Here is a 21,370-nt window from a genome sequence, read left to right as displayed (position 1 = left end):
ATCACTCTCGGGATTAAATTCCAGAGTGGGAAGCTTTCTAGCTGTGTGAGTTTGTAAATATTGATTCTGTAGACCTCAGTCTGCACATCAGTAAAATGGGTGAAGAAGATAGCATTGCGGTGAGGGTTCAAGGAATTCGTGTGTAAAAGCCCTTAGCACGGCATCTGACAAGTGGGGTGATGGCAATGGCTGCTGGTTTCCTTTGTGCTTTGAAGGACTGGTTTGCTGGAGAGTGACAGGCAGTCCTCAGACGGTGCAGTCCAGGGACAGCTGACAGATTTTGTGTCATGCATTGGCTTGCAGAATGGCTGTAACAGGACTAGTGTGACATCAGCTGTGGCTGTCCCTTTACTAGCAGGTCATCAGTCTTCTTCCCTATAAAACGGGACCAAGCAAGGAACGGAAAGTGGAGGTAGCCACTCTGTCTTGCGTGCTGCTGGGTCAGGGCAGTCTTTGCTATCTTAGTCACTGGGGTACCCTCAGCACCCTCAGCGGCCTTTAGCAAGGATGTTCTGAACAGGTATATGGCAGAAGGAGAGCTTGCCTGAGTGTCACACTGCTCTCTCCCAGCCCACTGCAAGTTTCCCATTTCAAGGGTGAGAAAATTGAGGGCTAGGTCACTGGCCTGAGGTCTCATTAAACACAGGAGCCAGGGTTCAAATCCAGGTCCTCACACTTTCAGTTCCTGAGAACAAACTCCCTCTGCTGAGAACAATCCCTCCAGTCACTCAGGGATCTGACTCCCTCTCCCTAACACTCTGGGCCCCTGCCAGGGCATGAGGCCTCTGGTGCTTGAGTATGTGTGTGTCCTGGGGGAAGACTTGAATCTTGGTGCCTGAGAGCCACTCACCCCAAGGTCGGCCCAAGGCCACATGTCCTGGGGCCTTGCCACCTGTTTATGGTGTCTCTGTGTCCCACAGGCCATGCGGGTGCAGACGGAGATGGAGCTGCGCATGTTCCGCCAGAACGAGTTCATGTACTACAAGATGCGCGAGGCTGCCCTCAACAACCAGCCCATGCAGGTCATGGCCGAGCCCAGCAACGAGCCAGCCCCGGCTCTGTTCCATAAGAAGCAATAAGGACCCTCCAGGTTGAGGCTGGGGGGCAGCATGGCTGGGGAACTGAGGAGCGATTCTGGAGGTGGTGGGTCTTTGGGAAGACCCTTGATGAAGAAGTCAGGGTGACATGCAATCTTCTTGCTGTGAGAGTGTCTTGTCTTGTGTTCCCATTGTCATTTTGGTTCAGTTCAATTCATTTCCATGTAATGTACCTCTCTCAATCCAGCCCAGCTCCTCCTACAGATATTCATTGGATGCTAGACCCTAACATCCAACAAAGGGTGCTCTGAATGTAGTGGGGTAGCGAGGCAAACTGTCAACAATGAAAGCACCAGGTAATAAATGCAGTGGCAAGTTATATTGGAGAGAGAGGGGCTGGCCAAGAATATGTGAGTCTGTTGTGTGCGTGTGAGTGGCGTGGAGTGGCGTGGAGAGGAAGACGTCAGAGCTGAGGATGGCAGGTGTGTGTGTGTCCTCACGCGGCTTCTCCCATGTGTGCAGGTGCCTCTCAGGCTGCTGGTCTTGCCCATGGTCTGAGATATTCAGGATTTTGCTGCCTACAATGGCAATGTCCAGTGTCCTCACGTTAGTGTGACATTATGAAGAAGTACTGTGTTTGGGCCAGTTGGGTTCTATTCAGAGAACCAAGACCTCTGCAGAGTGTTGCATATGCAAAAAGAGCCGAGGGCCTTGCCCAGAACACCTGAGGCCTGCATTCGAAGTCTGGGTTCCAAGTCTACTCCTAGAAGACAGAGAAAGGGGACACCTCCCTTCCTCACCCTCACGTGGATCCTTGTGACTCCCTGGGATGTGGACGACGTCTGGGAGTTCTCTGGCCGTGGGCCTAGTAGGGTTGCAGAGGTCTTTCCAGGGGTGAAGCTGGGCGGAAACACACGCACCTGCTGACCATGGCTCTAGAGGGTTGGCCTGTGGGGGTTTTATTGGGTGACATGGGCCTGGGTGTTGCTGGCCAGCTTGGGCTTCATCCCTGGCCCGTGGCAGCTCCATCCTCAGAACTGAATTGTTACTGCTTCCTTGCCTATGCGATTCTCACATATTAGATGTGACCAATTTATCCTCATTGCCTTGGGGACTCTTGTTGATGTTTTGGGGGGTCCTTGAGCCAGTCACTAGCACACAGCCTGGGACCACCACTGATCCCAGAGCTCCAAGTCGCATGATCCCATCTGGCCTCGTGTTTGTTATCGCTGCTGAAAATGTGTGTCCCTCCCTCCCTACCCTTGTGTCCCCAGAATGGCCCACCGCCTCCCTCTGCACCCTGCCCCGTGGCTGAAAACTCTTCCAGTGGGCCCCCTCTTGGCAGAATGCCTGTCCCTGACATTTGATTCTTCTGTGAGGTCACTCTCTAGAAGGTTTTACAGGAAGACTGGCAGTTCTAAGCGTCCTGATAGCCCTGGGTTCTCCCAGAAACTCACCTGGCACATTCACACAGTCACTTTCCACCCTCATGAAACACACCGCCCCTCCCCAGACCTCTCCTCTGTCATTGCTGTCTGTTAGTCCACTGCTCATCCCTCCCTACTTAGGGTCTTTTTCCCATCCCATCTTTCTACATTGTGTTGTGTAAGGAACTGTTCTGTGTCTGTGCTTCTGCTCCCTTCCTCCCCCCTGAGCCCAGAGGAATGAGGGTTCCTCTCCCCATGCTCTGGGCCTCTTCTCCTGTGTCCTCAAAACCTTGCTCCGTCTCCTATTCCTCCTCCATCCCAGATCTCTGATGTTTGTCCTGCTGCTGGCCTTTGATGGAGTCAGTAAGCACACTGAGGACTCTGGGTGAGCACCTTCACAACTGAGGTTTTTTTTTCAAGATTTATTTATTTGAGAGTCAAAGTTACAGAGAGTGAGAGAGGCAGAGAGAGAGAGAGGTCTTCCATCTGCTGGTTCACTCCCCAAATGTCCGGGGCTGGGCTGATCTGAAGCCAGGAGCCAGGAGCTTCTTCTGGATCTCCCACATGGGTGCAGGGGCCCAAGGACGTGGGCCATCTTCTGCTGATTTCCCAGGCCACAGCAGAGAGCTGGATCGGAAGTGGAACAGCCAGGACTTGAACAAGCGCCCATACGCGATGCTGGTGCTGCAGGCAGAGGCTTAACCTACCACGCCACAGCAGCCCCAGATGAGTATTTTCGTTAGTTATGTAATTATTCTGTGCCCTTCTTCACTTCTCATTTCTTCCTGAACCCATGGCACACAGGCTGCCACTCCTGCTCCTCCCCTAACTGACTCTTTCTGAGATGGACTCTGCTTGCCCCTTTTCAGTCCTGCCTTGCCACATCAACTGGCACCCTCAGCCCTCGATTTCTGTGACCCTACTTCCTTGGGATGGGCCTCTCCTATGGCTTCTCTGCTTCCTTCATGCACAGTTTCTCTACCTGCCTGGGATACATTGGCACCTCCTGGAGCTTTGCCCTTGATCCGCGCTCCTCTGACACTGCACACACTCTGCACACCTTAGGCTGGCCCTTGCTTGATGAGCACCTTGAAGCCATTGATCTCCAAATCTGTACTCCCCAACCTTGCACTTGAGCGCCAGCCTCACACCTTCCCAGGTGTTCTCCAGGCACATCAAACCCCTCACATCCAAAGTGAAACTTTCTCTTCCCTTTCTCCTGTCCCCTGACATGTGGTCCTCCTCAGAACACCACCCGAGAACATCACCTCCATCAGATTGTGAGCTCCTGGAGGGCGGGAGCTGTGTGCCCCTGCTCATCTTTCTGTCCCCAGCACCCAGCACGGATGCTGGAACGTGGCAGGTGCTCCGTAGATGTGTGTTAACTGAATGGATGAATGGTTTTCCTTATTTCAGCGCAGAGCCAGGAAACTGCGTATTTTGCGTTTTATGTTATAACAGTTAAAAAAGCCCATTAAACCCTCTGTGTTCCCAAGCAAATAGGTGTGTCTTCTTTCTTTCGGACAATCTGTTTAAAGCAGCACTATCCAGTGGAACCTACTGCGATGATGGAGAAGTATCATATCTGAGACATACAGTGCAATAGCCACTAACAACCTGTGACTATTGAGCACTTGAATGTAACTGTGGAACTGAATCTTTATTTTCTGTTAATTTATATTTAAATAGCCGATGTAACAGGTGCTTCTCAGATTGTAGTTTTAGAAAACTATTTTAATGTAGTTTCTTGGAGCCTAGATACTGAGAAAGACTGTTTAAGTTTATCTTTGTCCCAAAACTCCTATTTGTAGCTGGGTGGGTGGTCTTGGACTTGGTATCCTACCCATGCCTCAGTCTTTTATTTCTATCTGCTGCACAGGGTGCTGTGAGGAATAAATTTCTTAAAGGTAAAGCTCTTAAAGTGCCTGATCCAGCATAAATGCTCAGTGAGGGTTACTATTCTTACACTTTGGGCATCCAGCCATGCTCCTGCTGGGCTGACCTTTCTCCCACTTAGGAAGCGAAGGTGAGGGGTAGAGGGGGGCAGTGGTGTGCTCAGTGTGTTAGCTCCTGAGAGATGGCTTGCACATCTCATCCTGCCTCTGCATTCATCAGCAGTCCATCAGCAGCTTGGGGTTACACCACGGCGATTGCCTTAACGTTAGGACACGTTCATTTGTAGTGTCGTCAATCAATAATGGGTTTGGCTACATGAGGGTAACAGAATGGATAGCTACAAAGAACATTAAAGAAATTTTTCCTTAAGCTGTCCTGCACTCTGCATTCTGAAGCCTCTACTCTCCAGGATCAGGCCAAGTAAGTAGAAGACCACTCTCCAGACTAAAGCACTTGCCCGGTGTACCACCAACGTATTGACAAGTGCATGTATACGTCCAAGGCCAGAGGTAGCCATTGTTTGGGCAAATCACTCAGGGTTTATTTCCCTGAAGATTGCAAGGGGGGAATCAATACAGTGGGAGGACACAGCAGAGAGAGCAGCACTTCTGAGGGCAGCTGGGTGTAGGCACTCCTGGGTCTCACCTGCCATGAGGACGGAGCTGCCCTTTCCCCTCCTGGCCCAGCACGGCTTGCAGGTCTCCTGGTCTCACCCCGGCCAGGAGTAACCCGCCAGCCACAGAGAAGCACAGAGCGCAGTGTGAATACTAGCCGCTGTGGGGGTTCCACTGCCTCTGACATGGATTCAGGGCTCATTTATCAGCCTTGGCCTCCCTAGCTCATAAAATTTGGCCTGAGAACTACCTGGCGCAAGCCCAGGGCTCTAGTTCCCCAGATGTCTTGGGGAGTTTATATTTGTTTCCTATTTCTGCTATAATAAATTACCATGAACTCAGTGGCTTAAAGCAACACAGATTTATTATCTTACAGTTCTGGAAGTCATAAGTCCACGACGGATCTCACGAGGCCAAAGTCAAGGTGTTAGCCGGGCTGTGCGCCTTCTGGAGCCTCCAGAGGAGAACCTGCCTTCCTCGAGGATGCCTGCACACCTTGGCTTGCAGCCCCTAGCCAGCCATCCCACCGCTGTGACCCCTGCTCCTCTCAGCACGTCTTTGTGTGGCTCTCTCCTTGGGATTACATCAGCTCTGCTAGGGGCAGACAGAACACCCTCCCCACTTCAAGATCCTTACCTAAATCACCTCTGCAAAAACCCCCTTTGCCATGTAAAGTAACACAGAAGCAGGGCTGGGAATTAGAACCTGGGCTTCTTTGGGGGCCGTCACTCTGCAGGTCACACAACCACAGCTGCAGCCCTTGGACTTGAACCTCTCCAGCAAGGCTTCAGATGGGTGACTCTTCCTTCCCACCACCTTGCTGACGGCCATGTCTAATTTTTCTTCTTTCAGTTCCTTCTTCATCAGATTCAGCGTAGTTTCTAAGCCCTTGCTTTGTGGATCGCAGCCCTTTCTCTCTGCTTCCCTTCTGCTCACCTGTGCTGGGCAGACGCAGTGAGTGTGCAATCCCTCTGTAGACCTGACGCCTTCCCGTGTTGTTTTAGGCTGAAGGTAAGGATGTACAACTTGAAGCAGCACACAGGATTCTAGATGTGACATCTGTGTCTTTTGGAGGCACTTACACTTGGCCTTGTAGGACACTTGTTTACACTTGGTCAGTCACCTGCCTCATAAGACAATGTGCTTTTTGAGGGAAAGAATTTGGTCTGATAGTCAATGTTCAGATAGTTCGCTCTCAGTTGATTTGTAAATGAACTCATTTCTCTCCAGATCTCTCACTCGTCCTCATCATCCACCTTGATGTTCCTGCTCCGATTTTCTCTCATTTACTCCAGATGTGGGCTTCTGGGGCCTGCCTTCTCCACTCAACCTCTCTTCCTGACTTGTGCTAAGAGCCCCAACCCTTTCTCAAGAGGTACCACTCTGTACCATGAGGCTCTGTGGGGTGCTCAAGACAGGCTAGCGCAGGACCCAGCCTGAAGCTGTCACGGCACTGTATTTCCTGACAGATGGGATGGCTCATGGGTCAATGGCATGCTGGGAAATATTTAACAATGGTAAGAAAGGCCCGTATTTGTAGCATTTGCCAGTTTCCGTGATGCAAACACTTCTATCGTGGCTGATGTCAAGTAGTATGTTGAGTGCCAGATTGGGCGTGAGGACTAGCCAGCTCCAGCACTTGGTGCCTGTGTCCTGAGCCAGGCCATTGAACCCTTGCTGGAGGACCTGGCCCTTCTGAGCTGCTCTTCGCTGAGAATGCAAGCTCTCAGTTTGTGACCCCAGAGCTGTGGGCACTCGGACTTTCTGCCATGTGAAGTGGCCTGGGGGATCCTGGCTGCTAGCACATGAGGAAAAAAAAGGAGCTGATAAGGAGAGAGGAATATTGACGTGGCTGTTTGGCTTTGGATCCAGCAGCTCCTTCCAGTTACATGAGCTGGTGGACCACACTCCCCGCTCTTTTCTGTTTTTGCCTAACCCATTTAACAGGGGCTCCTTGTATTGTAGCTAGAGGACTTCTCACTGTGGTCCCACTCACATTCCTTCTCCACCTCTCTACTTTGTGCCCACAAAGGCTGACCTCTGCTTTCTTGCTCAGCCAATGAAAAGCACAGGCAGGGGGTCTGACTTCAGAGGCCACCCATCTGCCTTGCTAGGGTTCAGCACCTGTGGGGTGGCCTCCTATGACCCCAGCTCACCGTGGGCTCCAGGAACACTGTCGCTGACATTGCCCCTTTGGGTCCATGCTGGTGGTGGCTCCTGCAGTTGCCAGCCAGGGGCTTTGCCTGCCTTATGGCACCCTTTATCCTAACTCCACCTTCGTGGTTAGTCCTCTGATTAAATTCTCCGCAGGAGAACCCCTTCTGAGTGTGCCTTGTTTCCTGTAGATTCGTCTGATTGGTCCATCTTGCTAACACACTTCCCACATTCGGTCACCAGGGCCTGTAGCCCTAATTTCTAAAGGCTTTGAAACTTTCTGCTTTGTTCCAGCCTCACATGCTCAATCTTGGCTCAGCTCCCCAATGCCTCTTGCCTGGGCCATTGCCAAATCCTCTTGATTGCTTCTCTGTATTCGGCCACAGCCCTTCTCTTGGTTCCTTGCAACTCTGGCCAAATGAGAATTAGTACTATGCTGTTCCCAGAGCTACAGATCCCTCAATGACTCCCCACTGTCTTCAGGATCAAGTTTATTGGCTAAAATAATCAGAATTTGGTTGAAAATAGAAGCTAAAGTTTAATCAGGTAGTCAAACTGGGGATTTCAACCCAGAAACAGCCAGTCAGTTGCCTGGGCTGTGTTTCTGTAAACCTGCATTGGATTGTAGGTTTTACGTCCTTCTTATAGTTTGGGGACATGCATAGAGTCAGGTTTAAGCACTACAGGTCTACGTTTGCTTATCAATTGCACTGAGAATCAGAGAAGACTTTATTAAAAATCAAAGAGCACATGGTAATAGCCAATAGACTTGCTTATTGATTAAGGAGGTTATGTCCCCACACTCCATATGTATATTCAGGAAAAGACAAACAATCATGACTTTAGTCACTCTCCTTATAATGGCCCTAAAACATAAAGCTCACTCCTCCTTCTTCAATTTTTTTTTAAAGATTTATTTATTTACTTGAAAGGCAGATTACAGAGAGAGAAGAGATAAAGATGTTCCGTCTGCTGGTTCCCTCCTCAAATGGCTGCGATGGCCAGGGTTGGGCCAGGCTGAAGTCAGGAACCAAGAGTTCTTCTGAGTCTCCCTTGAATCTTGGAAGGGGCCCAGGCACTTGGATCATCTTGTGCTGCTTTCCCAGGGCATTAGCAGGGAGCTGGACTGGAAGTGGAGCAGCTGGAACATGAACCAGCGCCCCTACGGGATGCTGGCATCCCAGGCAGTAGGTTAGCCTGTTATACCACAATGCTGGTTCCAGCACACTCCTTAAGGTGCAGTAGACGTTTACTTGAGCAAAGTTGAAATTGGTTAAAAGGTCACGTGACTTAGGAACTAGCTGGAGGGCATCTTCACAGCACACAGCACAAGTTCAAAATCCTTGCCAGAGTTCAAGGCTATTCATGGTTGAGATTCTGTGTCTGTTCTCTCACCAAGACCCATTCATACCACACCTCTCACCAGGCAGACTCATGGGTGCTTTCTGACCTCCTTGGAGATGTTTTCCTAGGCGTCACCCACACCCTTTCTGCAGCAGGGTGTGGACAGCCCCAAGGACACTGCAGTTAGGGGTAGTGGGTTGGCCTGTCCCCAACAATGAGCCCCCGAAGGATCAATGTGTCCTTACAGCTCCATATGATGCAGCTTGACTTTGACCGAATGAAGTTAGCCTGTGCAAACAAGATACATTTAGTTCTGTGTCGCCAGGTTTTTAAAGTAAGAAATAGTAGAAAACTGTGGAATGGTCAACCTGTATAGAAAAATATGGGTCAAGTATTAGGATTTCCTTCTACCCAAAGTCACTTTTTTTCAAACCCTAATGGCAGTCTGTTTTAAAAAATTGTGTGGATATATGTCTGGGGGAAGTGTTGTGGCACAGTGAGTTAAGACAGCACTGGAGATGCCTGCATCCCATCCTGGAGTGCCTGGTTCAAGTCCCAGCTCCTTCACTTCTGATCCAGCTTCCTGCTAGTGTGCACCCTGACAGGCAGTGGATGATGGCCCAAGACTGAGAATCCCTGCCTCCCACATGGGAGACCTTGATCAAAGGTGAAGTTGGTTGAGGTCATGTGATTGAGTCTGGGGCTTCTGGCTTTGGCCTAGCCCAACCATGGCTGTTCAAGTTATTTGGGGGAGTGGATCATCAAATAGAAGATAACCTCTCTCTGGGTCTCAGTCTCTCTGCCTTTCAAACAAGTAAATTAAAAAATGCAGAATTTTTGGATACTACTGCAGACCTATTGAATCAGAATGTGCTTTAAAATTTTTCTTTAACAAAGTGTTTATGAAGAAAAAAAAAACAACTCTGGTGGACATAGACCCTGGGCAGTTACAAAATAGTGGGTGCTCACGGAGAAGAGCTCCCTCTATTGGTAGGATGCCCACAGGACAGGCAGAGGTGGACAAGGGTTTCAAGGGGAAAAAGAGAAAAGCTAAAAATAGCTGATGCTCTCAACAGCTGCTTGTTCAGTTTCTACAAAGCAGGCTTCAGGCCCAAAGTTGTCTGAGCACCTGAACAAAATCCAAATTCGGCACCTAAAATTAATTCTTTTCAGGAAAAAAGCATACAAATTTGTATCAGTTCCCACCAAAACCCCCTAGCTGTTCCCCAGGAAACAGGAGACCTCAGGAACCTTGCTGGATCCTTGGAGGCCGTGGAAGAAGACATGTGTGTGCTTCTTACACCTCCTGTGGCTTGGGAATCCAGGAATCTCATTTCCACAATTTATCAGCTCGGTGGACAAAGCAAACTTCTTTTCCTCTTCTGCTTCTCCATTTGCTCTCAGAGGTTAGGTTTCCCGGGTATGACAGTGTCTGCTCATGATCTGAACGTCACATCCGACTCATGTGCCCCGAGGAATCTGAGAACACCAATAATGACAAGAACGGCAATAATGATGTGCTTTAATTGGATGGCATTTGGCTTGCACCATTGTCTGGGCTCCTCACAAAAACCATTAGAGAAAGCATTATATTGCCTATTTTTGTAAGACTTTATTTATTTATTTGAGAGGTAGAGTTACAGATAGAGAAAGGGAGAGACAGAGAGAAAGGTCTTCTATCTGCCAATTCATTCCCTAAGTGGCCGCAACGGCCAGACCTGGGCCAATCCGAAGCCAGGAGCTTCTTCCAGGTCTCCTACATGGGTGCAGGGGCCCAAGCACTTGGGCCATTTTCTACCACTTTCCTAGGCCATAAGTGGAGAGCTGAATCAGAAGAGGAGCAGCCAGGATATGAACCAGCATCCATTTGGGATGCCTGTACCACAGGCAGAGGCTTAGCCTACAACTACACAGCACAGCCCTGTATAAACACTTTCTTAAAAGATTGTTTATTTGAAGGGCAGAGTTATAGAGAGGGAGGGAAGAAGGAAGGGAGAGAGAGAGAGAGAGATCTTCCATCTACTTGTTCACTCCCCAAATGGCTACAATGGCCGAGGCTGGGCCAGGCCTAAGCCAGGAGCCTGGAACTCCAGCCAGGTCTACCATGTGGTGTCAGGGTCCAAGCACTCTGGCCACCTTCCACTGCTCTCCCAAGTGCATTAGCAGGGAGCTGGATTGAAAGCGGAGCAGCCAGGACTTGAACTAGTGCCCATAAGGGATGCTGGCATTGCAGGTGGCAGTTTATGCAGTCCCTATGCATAAACATGTGTGTGTAGAAACAGCTCTCCAGGAATATGTAAATGTTGATTCCTAGGCATTAGGGACATTGAGGAAACTAATACTTCCCAGAGGAGCCTCACTGGGCTTCTCCAATTTAAATCACCACCAAAGATAGAGTTTTTCATCGTATCCTTTCAAACCCTGGGTGTAACCAATCTTCTAAATTTTTATTCACTTGATTTTTAAACTGGCATCTCATCCTACACCCCTCTGCCCTGCTTACTGTGAGACTAAATGTATTTCTTATTGTGAGTTGCCTGTTAATATCCTCAACCCACATTTCCCTTGACTTGTTGGCTTTCTTATTGATTGGAGAGAGTTTGCATATTGTGTCTATTAATCTTTGTTGGGTAAGCCACACATATATTATCCCATCTTGTTGTTTTTGGTAGAAGATGATTATTTGAAAGATTTATTTATTTTATTTGCAAAGTAGAGTGACAGAGAGAGAGACAGGGAGGAGGAAGAGGGGGAGGGAAAGAGAGAGAGAGACAGAGAAACAGAGAGAGAAAGAGAGAGATCTTCCATTTGCTGGCTCACTCCCCAAATGCCCACAGCAATCAAAATGACAACAGAGTTTCAACTCTGGAGGTGGGGAGAGAGGAGTGGAACCACGTGAAAGATTCAGTCATTTATCACGGCTTGCTCTTTGCTGGGTGCAGTCTGGGCGATGAGAGATATGGTGAAGCGAGACCCAGCAGAACTTGGCAGCCTTTGTGTGGGGGTGTGAGGCCTTCACTAATCACATCTGTAATGACCTTATGTCCAAACAAGGTCCATCCTGAGATGCGGGGGGTTAGGATTTCAACACAGGAACTGTGGGGAGAGTCCATCCAACCTGCAACAGTACCTGACAGTCTGCTCCAGGGGCCGCCGTCGCCTGTCCCCACCTTCTGCCTCCTGTCCCCTGCCCCTGCCTTCTGCCTCCGCCCACAGCATGGGGGTGGAGGGAACTTTCAGGAGCCCCTTCTCACAGGAGAAGCTGTTCACCTGGTGAGTCAGTGTCTGACCTTGGGTGCACCTGTCCCCTGGTGGGCAGCCCACTGCAGCCACGCTCGTGGACACAGCTGTCCTTTGCATACAGTGTTCCTTGTTCCCGCTCCCTGATTGCGTGAGGAGCAACCCACAGAGACAGCCCAGTGCACACCCTCTTGCTCCAGATCCTTTGCCCTTGGCTCCTAGGCCGACTAGGGTCCCCCTACAGATCCAGCCAGTCCCGGCATTGCTGGTGGGGACAGCTGAGTGGGCAGCTTGACCTGGCCAGGTGCAGCATGCAGACTGTCATGGTTTATGAAAACAGAGGTGGCCGGCGCCGCGGCTCACTAGGCTAATCCTCTGCCTTGTGGCGCCAGCACACCAGGTGCTAGTCCCAGTCGGGGCGCCGGATTCTGTCCCAGTTGCCCCTCTTCCAGGCCAGCTCTCTGCTGTGGCCCAGGAGTGCAGTGGAGGATGGCCCAAGTCCTTGGGCCGTGCACCCCATGGGAGACCAGGAGAAGCACCTGGCTCCTGCCATTGGATCAGCGCGGTGCACCAGCCGCAGCGCGCCGGCCGCGGCGGCCATTGGAGGCCATTGAACCAACGGCAAAGGAAGACCTTTCTCTCTGTCTCTCTCTCAAACTGTCCACTCTGCCTGTCAAAAAATAAAAAAAACAGAGGTGATCGCCGCCCAGCGATAGCAGCAGCAGCAGGGAGAAGCCGTCAAGAAGAAAAGAGCCACTTTTTTTTTTTTAACAAAGTCCACTTTATTACAGCAATTTTACATAGCAAAAATATGAACTGTAGATTGTCTAAATCCGCTTGCTGATTCGCTTGAAGACAATGTCACCAATTGTCATGGTCTGAAAGCCAGAAAAGAAACAAAACGTTCACCTGATGTTGAATTGTAAAAAATAAAATAAAAACAGCCCCAAACATGCTAACGCCCGAACCACTCAAAGGTTCCTCTGTCGACTGTGGGACCAGAGGAGGGGCTGGCAGTTTCTCTAAAACCCTGCGCCAACCCTTTCTTTTTTCGCTTCTTTGCACGGCGTTGTCCTGCCTTTCACGGACGTCCTCTCCACGTCACTGGCTGTGATGGTGAGACCACCCCAGCCCCTCCAACCTGACTTCTAGAAGTATCTCTGAGCACCAACTGTATACCGGATATGTGTTGCAACTCCATCTAGCCAGACGCACGTGCAAGGAAACACCTAGGACCTAGCCTGGAGCGAGGCTCAGTGCTGCGTCCTGGTTCTCCTAAAGCTGTGGACATACGGGGACCCTGGAGGGACCAGCTTTGGGGTTGCTGAGGGATGCTCCATCCCCGCTGCTGGTCGTCCCGACACGCTCTCAGGCGGGAAGGGAGGCCCTGGGCTTCAGCAGAGACAGGATGCTTGCTGCCCTCGTTCTACCCCTGACTAGCGAGATGACCTCGGACAACTGTTGACCAAATCCCTCGCCCTGCCTCCCTCATGGGAGGAACAGGTGAGAAGGTGCACATCAGAGGACGCTGGCCAGGCCGGGGTCCAGGGCAGCTTGGCCCTGCTCCCCGGCTGAGCTGTGGGTGTGGCAGGGTGGGGACAGAGGCTTCGAATCTTGTGGTTGATGTTGACACCGTCTCAGGTTAAGGGATTTTTCTACTTGAAAAGGGCAATGACAGCCCCCTTGGGCAGGGCTCTGCCTTCCGTGACTCCCGAGAGCCCACTGAGGAGGTAGGAAGGGCCGGGGCCACAACCTTAGGAGAAGCGCTGTGCTGTTCACCCCCACCCTGGGGGCAGCTGGGTGAGCGCTCACCTAGAGGGCACAGCCTTGTAAGCCACCGTCAACGGTGATTCTCCAAACAGAGGCCACGTGGGTGAAGCATTCATTAAGCACCCTGGGCTTACAGTGCACATGGCGGGGATGGGGTGGGGGGCTCTGTGGCTCACTGGTTAGTCCTGAGGCAGCAGGGGAGGGGTGTGACTGTTCATCGCTACGGGGTCATCAGTAGGAAAGGCAATGGAAGAGCCTAACATTCGGCCAGCCGGAGCCTTCCCTGAGCGTGGGTGCTGCGTCCACAGGAGTGACTGCTCCCTCGATCCCTGGAGACCGCTGCAGGCCCCAGCGCTACCTGGGTACCAGAGGGGTCTCTGCCCTCGGATCTTGCAGCTACTCCCAGTGGAAACAGAGACAAGTGGACTGTGCTGAAGGCCAGGCATGTTGCTGGGCCTCCTCCTGCCCAGCGTGTCCCTTACTCCAGCCCTGAGAGGAGACGGGCACAGGTGGACAATGGGGAGAGGAGGCACACAGGAGGTGGGCGTGCCCCATGTGTGGCCTTTGGTGAATCAATCAGGAGCCCTCCTTCCGCGGGAGAACCATCCTAACACTGCTGCATGGGTTTTTGTAGAAAGCAACTGGTGTGACAGTGGTAAACACAAATGCACGCTGTCTCCACATGAGGGCTCCCTCTGGGGTGGATGTCATGCACGTGTGTGGCTGGTGGACTACTGAGGCAGAGCCGCTTCAGAGGAACCCTGACTCTGCCATTTCCTGGCTGTTTGCTGCCTCAGTTTCCCCGTGAGGATTGTTGGAAAGAGTAGAGACAAAGTATGTCCACTGCCCGTCCTGTGGTGGGTTCTCCGTGAGCAGCTGTGGATACTGACAGTGGGAGACTGGGGTGGGGGTTGGGGAGGGAGAGGGTGGGGCGGCTAGGGGTGGGAGTGTGGCTTGCCCCTCTCCCCTCCACCCCGGGAGCCACAGCTCAGAGTGCCCTCTTACGTTAGTGATGGTGTCGCCGTTGAGTTCGGTCACGGATTTGATGTTTTTGAACGTCGTCACCAGCTTGTTCTCACCTTCCAGCTTCACCACTGTCTGCAAGGGACAGAGACAAGGCTGTGAGGAAGGGTCCGGGGAGGGAGGGAGACCTTTGCCCCGGAGGCTGCATCCCCTACACGTGTCTAAGCTTACAACAACCAGAATTCTCCCATCCCTGCCACCCCTCCCCACCATCCCCTTATTCTTTGGGAGATGCATTTGAGAACGAAAGATAAGGTCCAGACTGCTTTTCTCAGAGGATCCCTAGGCTGTCCCGGATACAAGTGCTAAAATGAAGTCTGGTGGAATCTCAGTCCTCCACGCTGACGGAGGGAGGTAGTGGTCAGCTGAGGAAACACGCAGGTTGCCTTGTAGGTAATATTTCTTCTAGAGCCTAACCCCCTTCCCAAGCCTTTTGCATCCAGGAAGAAGCAACATGGAAACCCAACGGTGAGCAGAAAACACCAGCCAAGGTTAAACTTTGCCTCCAGGGGCAGGATTTGGCATGGCCAATAAGACACTGCTTGGGACACCCACATCCCATACCAGGGTGGCTGGATTTGAGTCCCAGCTCACCTCTGAGTCTAGTTCCTGCCAGGGCACAGCCTGGGCAGGCAGCAGGAGGTGGCTCAGGTAATTCTGGATTCCTGCCACCCATGAGAGGGACCCAGGGTGAGTTCCTGTCTCCTGGCTTTGTCTTGGACGAGCCCTCGCTGTTGTGGGCCTTTGAGAAGTGAACTAGGGAATGAAGTTCTCTCTGTCTGTGTGTGTCTGTTTCACTGCCTTTCATATAAATGAAAATAAATAAGTAAAAGTTGAAAAAGAATTGTGTTGGAACAATTGTGTCATTGGTGAATTGTCCCGGCATTGCGTGATGGATTAAGCCGTGGCCTACAATGCTGGCATCCCATAGGGGCACTGGTTTGAATCCCGGCTGCTCCACTTCCAATCCAGCTCTCTGCTATAGCCTGGGAAGGCAGTGGAAGATGGCCCAGGTCCTTGGGCCTCTGCACCCATGTGGGAGACCCGGAAGAAGCTCCTGGCTCCTGGCTTGGGCCTGACCCAGCCCTAGTCATTGCAGCTATTTGGGGAGTGAACCAGTAGATAGAAGATCTCTCTCTCTCTCTCTGCCTCTACCTCCCTCTCTAACTCTGTCTTTCAAATACATAAAATAAATATTAAAAAAATTGTCTCCAAAATGGACAATTGGAAAAGACCCATGGTAAACCCAAAGATGGCTTTCCCCTTGCTGTGTTCTCTCAAAAGTATTTGCCTCTGAACGCATTGCTCAGTGGAGGAAGGTGCCCTGCCATCTGCATTCAGTCAGGGAAGACTATTCTCATTACACAGATGACATAGCTGAGGCCAGGGGCTTGGGGCCATCCCTGGAGACTCGGTCTGAGTGCCTGCCTGGGGCCTTGGTTGTGGAGTTGCCAGTACTTGCTCTAAGAAGTCTCTCCCTGGGGCTGGCGCTGTGGCACAGTGAGTTAAAGCCCTGGCAGGCAGCACTGGCATCCCATATGGGTACCGGTTCTAGTCCCAGCTGCTCCTCTTCCCATCTAGCTCTCTGCTGTGGCCTGCGAAAGCAGTAGAAGATGGCCTAGGTCCTTGGGCCCTTGCACCCTTGTGGGGGGCCTGGAAGAAGCTTCTGGCTCCTGACTTTGGATTGTCTCAGCTCTGGCTGTTGGGGCCATCTGGGGAGTGAACCAGCAGATGGAAGACCTCTCTCTCTGTCTCTACCTCTCCCTGTAACTCAATATTTCAAATATATAAAATAAATCTTAAAAAAAAAAAAAAGGAAGTCTCTCCCTATGATTACCAGCTCTAGGCTCAACAAAGGCCGGTTGACTTTATCCCCACTTGTACCTCTGCCTCTGCTGGGCCCTGCCTTGAGATTCATGAATGGTGGGCCTGGGAGAATCTGAAGCAGAATCTCATTGTGTGCCAGGCTCCCTTCCTCCCTCCCCATTTCCCTCATATGGGAGAGCTAGGGTTTGGGAGGTCAGAGCCCCCCGGCAGTCTCCTGGGAATAAGAGAAGCTTCCCCAGGAGCTGTCTTTGTCTGGGCTTCTCCCAGAGGGGGCTGGGAAGGGCAGGGAACCCGGGGGCCAGGTTCAGAGAAAATTCTGGAAGCAGAGGGTGCCCGGAAGGAGCCCTCCTACCTTGACCTTCCCCATCACGGTGTCCAGCTCACACTCCTCCCCCAAGGTGAACTCGTTCTGGATCACTTTGGAGCCGATGGAGATGATGAGCTTGAAGTGCTTCCCGTTCTGCACGATTTCCGACGACCCTTCCGCATCCTTCATCTTCTGGATGATGTCCTCAGGCACGCCTGGTGGTGTGACGTCACACGCGTCAGCCTCTTCCGGGGCTCCGAGATGGGAGAGGCTGTGGCGTGGATGGGGTGGGATGGGGGAAGGGCACTCTGTCTCCCCAGAGGTCACAGAAACTTCTGGAGGCCTGTGAGCTGTGCGGCTCTGGGTCTCCCAAAGGAAAGGTCAATGGCCTGGCCTGGCTGCTGTCTTGCCAGTTAATTGACAAACAGGACGCTCTTGGGGCCCGCCTCTGGTGGGCACCTGCTTCCTGCTCACCTCCTCTCCACATTCTCTCCTCCTTTTACTGCTTTGCTCTTGGAGTGGAAGCATTTTACCCTCCACACCCAGAGAAGTGACAGGGGACACTATTAATGTGCCAGAACAAGCTGCTCACAGTGGGACTGTGCTGGCAAACCTGTGTTCACCTGTCTCTGGCTTCACCCTGGCAGGCAAGGCTCTCAAGGGTCTGGCCTCGGAAAAGGGCTCTGCAAAGTTTCAGGGCACAGCCGTGCTCTCGGAGGAATTGAGGTTCACGAAAACCAAATGCATTGACAGCGGGAGTTGGCGGGGGTGGGGGTGGGGCTACCATGTGCAATTGAGGAATGCAAGACACACAGGCGACATGACTACAGAGAAAGATCTGGGTTCACCGTGGCTCTGAAGATCCTTCTCTCCCTGTTCTTGCTGTCTTCTCTCTCGACAGCTTCCTTAATCACACTGCACCCTCTGCTCACTGGGCTCCCCCTGCCTGAAACGTATTCTTCCCGTCCAATCCCTCTGAACTCAGGGCCTCCCCTTATTTACACAACCTTATGATCTTGTCCCATCCTTATCATTACACAAACGGTTTTTTCAGTCGTCGCCAGCCCCGAGTGCCCTTCTGTACCCGGGCCTTCCTCAGAGATGGTTAGGGGCTCCCTGCTCCTCTTTGCTGAAACAGCACGCACTACAGGACACGTATCAGTCACGTCAACTGCTCATCATCCAAGGCTCAGCCTCAAGTTCCCCTTCACCACCACCATGCTCCCCTGCAGGCCCACATAAGACCCTGGGAAGAACAGGGAGTTAAACTGGGCTGTCTGGGAGCCAGTGCCTGCTCCTACTTCAGATCCCAACTCAAATGCTCACACCTGAATGACCCTGGTCCTGATTACTTAGCCTTTCTAAGCCTCAGGTACCCCAATGCAGAGTTGCCGTGGTGAGGATTAAATGGGCTATTGCTAGAAGTGCTTAGTGCAGTCAATGCTCGGTGCACTTTAGGGTATATTTTACTGTGTTTATTTCTGCTCTTCTTTCTCTAAATTGCATCCCTGGAAATGTGGCTCATCATCATCTGTCTCCCTGGTATCCTCCCAGCACCTCACTCAGTGTGCGGCTGGCCTTGAATCAACACGAATGGGTGGAGGCATGCATATGTGAATGAATGAATGCATGCCTGCACAGGGTCACATCCTGAAACGCCAACAGACACGGGCTTCAGTGCTCTAGTTCAATGTTCTTTTCACCTGCCTAAGGGTGGTCTTGTCCACTGAGTGATAGCATAAGCTGCAAGAGACAACAGAAGTCAATAAAATGCCCCCCAAATTTGCTATAGCCACACCTCTCCTCCATCTCAGCCTTCAGACCCTGCCTAGCTGGTGTTGAGCCTCCTGCTGTGACCCACAGCCTCAGTGTCCAGTCCAGCACTCACCGGCTGCCTTCATGAAGGTCTCAAAGTTTTCCTGGCTCTGCAGTCGGTACTTGCCGGTGAAGTTCATGGTGGCACTGAGGTTGGTTAGTCACGCCTCCACAACTGACCCACAGCGCTGCTGGCCAGGTTGCCCACTGTGGGCTGTTTTATAGGGGGCTTCTTCCCTTTTGAATATGGACCATAGGTCAGGAGCTGTTGATTTCTTTATGGCCAGGTTCAAACATTAACTCCTGAGAGCAATGGTCAGTGATAAAAAACAGGATGAGCGCAGCGGTGGTTTGCTTGAATTCAACAAACATTAATGAATATCAATCAAGGGCAAGGCCCTGTAGCCTTTAAAGGGACTCTCCTTATGAAATAAGTTCATTATAAGTGCATATACGTGTGTACGTGCATACATAAGGGAGTGCTTCAAAAAGTTCATGGAAAATGAAATGAAAATGTAAGTTTGCTTTGGTGCAAAAATTTTGAAATCCATATATAGCTGTTTTGTCGTATCCAAGAGCTTCTCTAAGACTCGTAGGTTGGGTATCTGTGTGTGTGTATGTGCACATAGGTTTTGTGGGCATAAATGTTTCTATGCATGAGGGGACTCCAAAAATTCATAGAAATGTATATTAGGAACAAATATGAAAGAGTTTCAAGGTTTTTGCACCAAAATGAACTTATTTTTAATTCCAGTTTTCCATGAACCTTTTGAAGTACATGCATGTAGAGGTATGCTTGCATGCATACACGTATGCATGTGTTGTGTGCATCCATGTATACATGTGTGTGCATACACAGACACACACATGCCAAAGAATCCCTCTGAACTCAGGGCCTCCCCTTACTTACACAACCTTATAATCTTGTCCCATCCTTATCATTACACAAATGGTTTTTTCAGTTGTCGCTAGCCCCGAGTGCCCTTCTGTACCCGGGCCTTCCTCAGAGATGGTTAGGGGCTCCCTGCTCCTCTTTGCTGAAACAGCACGCGCTACAGGACACGTGTCAGTCACGTCAACTGGGTGTAGAAACTGAGCTGCCTTTTATTAGGCAGAGGCAAGGACGGAGGAAAAGAAGAAAGTGGCACCTGCTGGCAGCGGTGGCCAATGGACCCACGTCCGGCCTCTGAGGCAGCTCTCCAGAAGCACCGCCCCCACCCCGCCATACACTCCTGAGTCTCTCTTCTTTTCAATTAAATGTTTTTAACTTGAGACACAAGCACAGTGAGACAAAGTGCTCTTATCTGCTGGTTCTCCCCAAATGTCTGCAGTGGCCCTGGCTGAGCGGAGGCTGAGGCCAGGAGCAGGGACAAGTCCAGGTCTTCCACGTGGATGGCAGAAACCCAGCTACTGAGCCACCACCGCTGCCTCCCAGGGTCTGCACCGGCAGGGGGACGGAGTCGGAACTGGAGCCAGGACTCGGACTCAGGCACTCTGATGCGGGACAGCGACGTCTTAACCACCAGGCAAACGCCCGTTACTATGTGCTCCCATTTCTTTTCCTTCTTTGTCTGGACTTCCGTATCGGCCTCTTCACTTGCAGCTTCCAGCCATCTGTGTCTGGGGCCTTCACTGCTGTGGCTGGACGAACTGTCCGAAAATAACCTGGGTTGTGTCACTCCTCCAGGTGTGACCCTGGGTGGCCCGCAGAGCTGTGGTGACCCTCACATCCTGGCAGTCATCATCCAGATGACCAAATGCCCGCTCTGCTCACTGCCCAGCTGCTGGCCTCCCTGCGCTGCACCTGGAAACTCGCTGGCTGCAGCTGGCTGCTCTCGAAGCCAGGCATCCCCCAGCTGCTGGATGGGCAGAAGGCAGGGAAGGGGAGGTGCATGAGAGGATGAGAGTTCATGCTAGGGGGTCGGTGCTACAGGGAAACACGTGTGAGGAGCGTGGGGCTAACATGGACCTGCCAGCCAACAGTCAGGTGAACTCTATTATCCCCACGCCAACACGCACCCTCTGTAATCTCCGGCCACGCGCCCCTCATCCACCTGCATGCTCAGAGCCAGGGTCCTTGTCCAGCATCCCTGGTGGGTGGCATTAGTGTGCACCTGTGCACGCTTGCTGTGTGTGCTGTCAAGGGGGCTCTGGCACCAGCAAAGCTGTCCATCCGGAACGGAGGGGCGCTCTGCTCTGCCGCCCCTGCTCGGCCCTTGTCCGACAATGTGTTCTTCCGGGGTCATGGCCTGGGACTTGGCCTGGAGGAAGTGGAAGGGCTTGATGCTGAGAACTCACGGCCCCTGGCATTCATCACACCTGAGCCTGGGAGCGGCCAGGGGGTGACCGGCACATCACAGTCCCCTCTCGCCTTATCTGGGCCTTGACTACGTATCTGTTAATGTGTCTCACTGCATCAAGTGGCCCACATGGGACCCTGATCTCCATGGATTTTCATTTCTCTATATGTAAGGAAGTGACAAATCCATTAGCTTAGCAACGGGTGTGGGAATTCCTCTTGGACAAAGTACACACGTGAACATGTGCGCATGTGTGTGTGTGTTTGCATGTGTGTGTGCTTTTATGATGGATCCGCTCCGTGGGAGGCAGGGTGTGTCACACCCCAGACCTGAGTGTCAGCGCTGAATTGGTAAAGGGCACTGTTCTGCAGGAAAAATGAAGAGGCCCACGTGTCCACTTTTCCCCAGACGTCCCCAGTGAACGTGAGATAAAGATTCTAGCATTGAACTTGAAGCTGTTCATTTGCTGCAAAACCATTCCCGGCTGTCTTTCCTCAGTCCCCTCCTCCACTACCTCCAAGCCCTCAGCATAGCCACGAGTCAGCGTCTGCAAGTGGGGATGAGGCAGGCTGAGGTTCCTTTCTGGACTGATGTGATGGAGCTGAGACAGCACCCC

The 21,370-nt window shown here is 51.7% G+C and overlaps 2 protein-coding genes across 3 annotated transcripts in view; one reads left to right on the top strand and one right to left on the bottom strand.

Moving 5' to 3' along the window:
- Positions 1-3,964, top strand: part of SMYD1 (SET and MYND domain containing 1) — a 44,199-nt gene extending 40,235 nt beyond the window's left edge. For both annotated transcript variants that reach the window (XM_002709640.6, XM_002709639.6), the window contains one exon: positions 921-3,964. In XM_002709640.6, the coding sequence (XP_002709686.1) occupies positions 921-1,079 (159 nt within the window). In that variant the 3' untranslated portion in view covers positions 1,080-3,964. The remainder of the gene's footprint in view (positions 1-920) is intronic.
- An 8,505-nt stretch (positions 3,965-12,469) lies between these two features.
- Positions 12,470-18,647, bottom strand: FABP1 (fatty acid binding protein 1). Its single transcript, XM_002709637.6, has 4 exons — positions 18,528-18,647; positions 16,685-16,854; positions 14,488-14,580; positions 12,470-12,590 (listed from the first exon to the last, which is right to left on the bottom strand). Exons 1-4 carry the CDS (start codon positions 18,592-18,594, stop codon positions 12,540-12,542), a joined length of 381 nt encoding a protein of 126 aa, XP_002709683.2. The 5' UTR covers positions 18,595-18,647; the 3' UTR covers positions 12,470-12,539.
- Between the last annotated feature and the right edge of the window lie 2,723 nt (positions 18,648-21,370).

The sequence above is a fragment of the Oryctolagus cuniculus genome, chromosome 2, assembly GCF_051225735.1.
Source record: "Oryctolagus cuniculus isolate XC-2025 breed Fujian yellow rabbit chromosome 2, ASM5122573v1, whole genome shotgun sequence".
NCBI lineage: Eukaryota > Metazoa > Chordata > Mammalia > Lagomorpha > Leporidae > Oryctolagus > Oryctolagus cuniculus.
The sequence above is the reverse complement of the archived record's forward strand: the minus strand, read 5'-3'. Positions and strand labels throughout refer to the sequence as shown.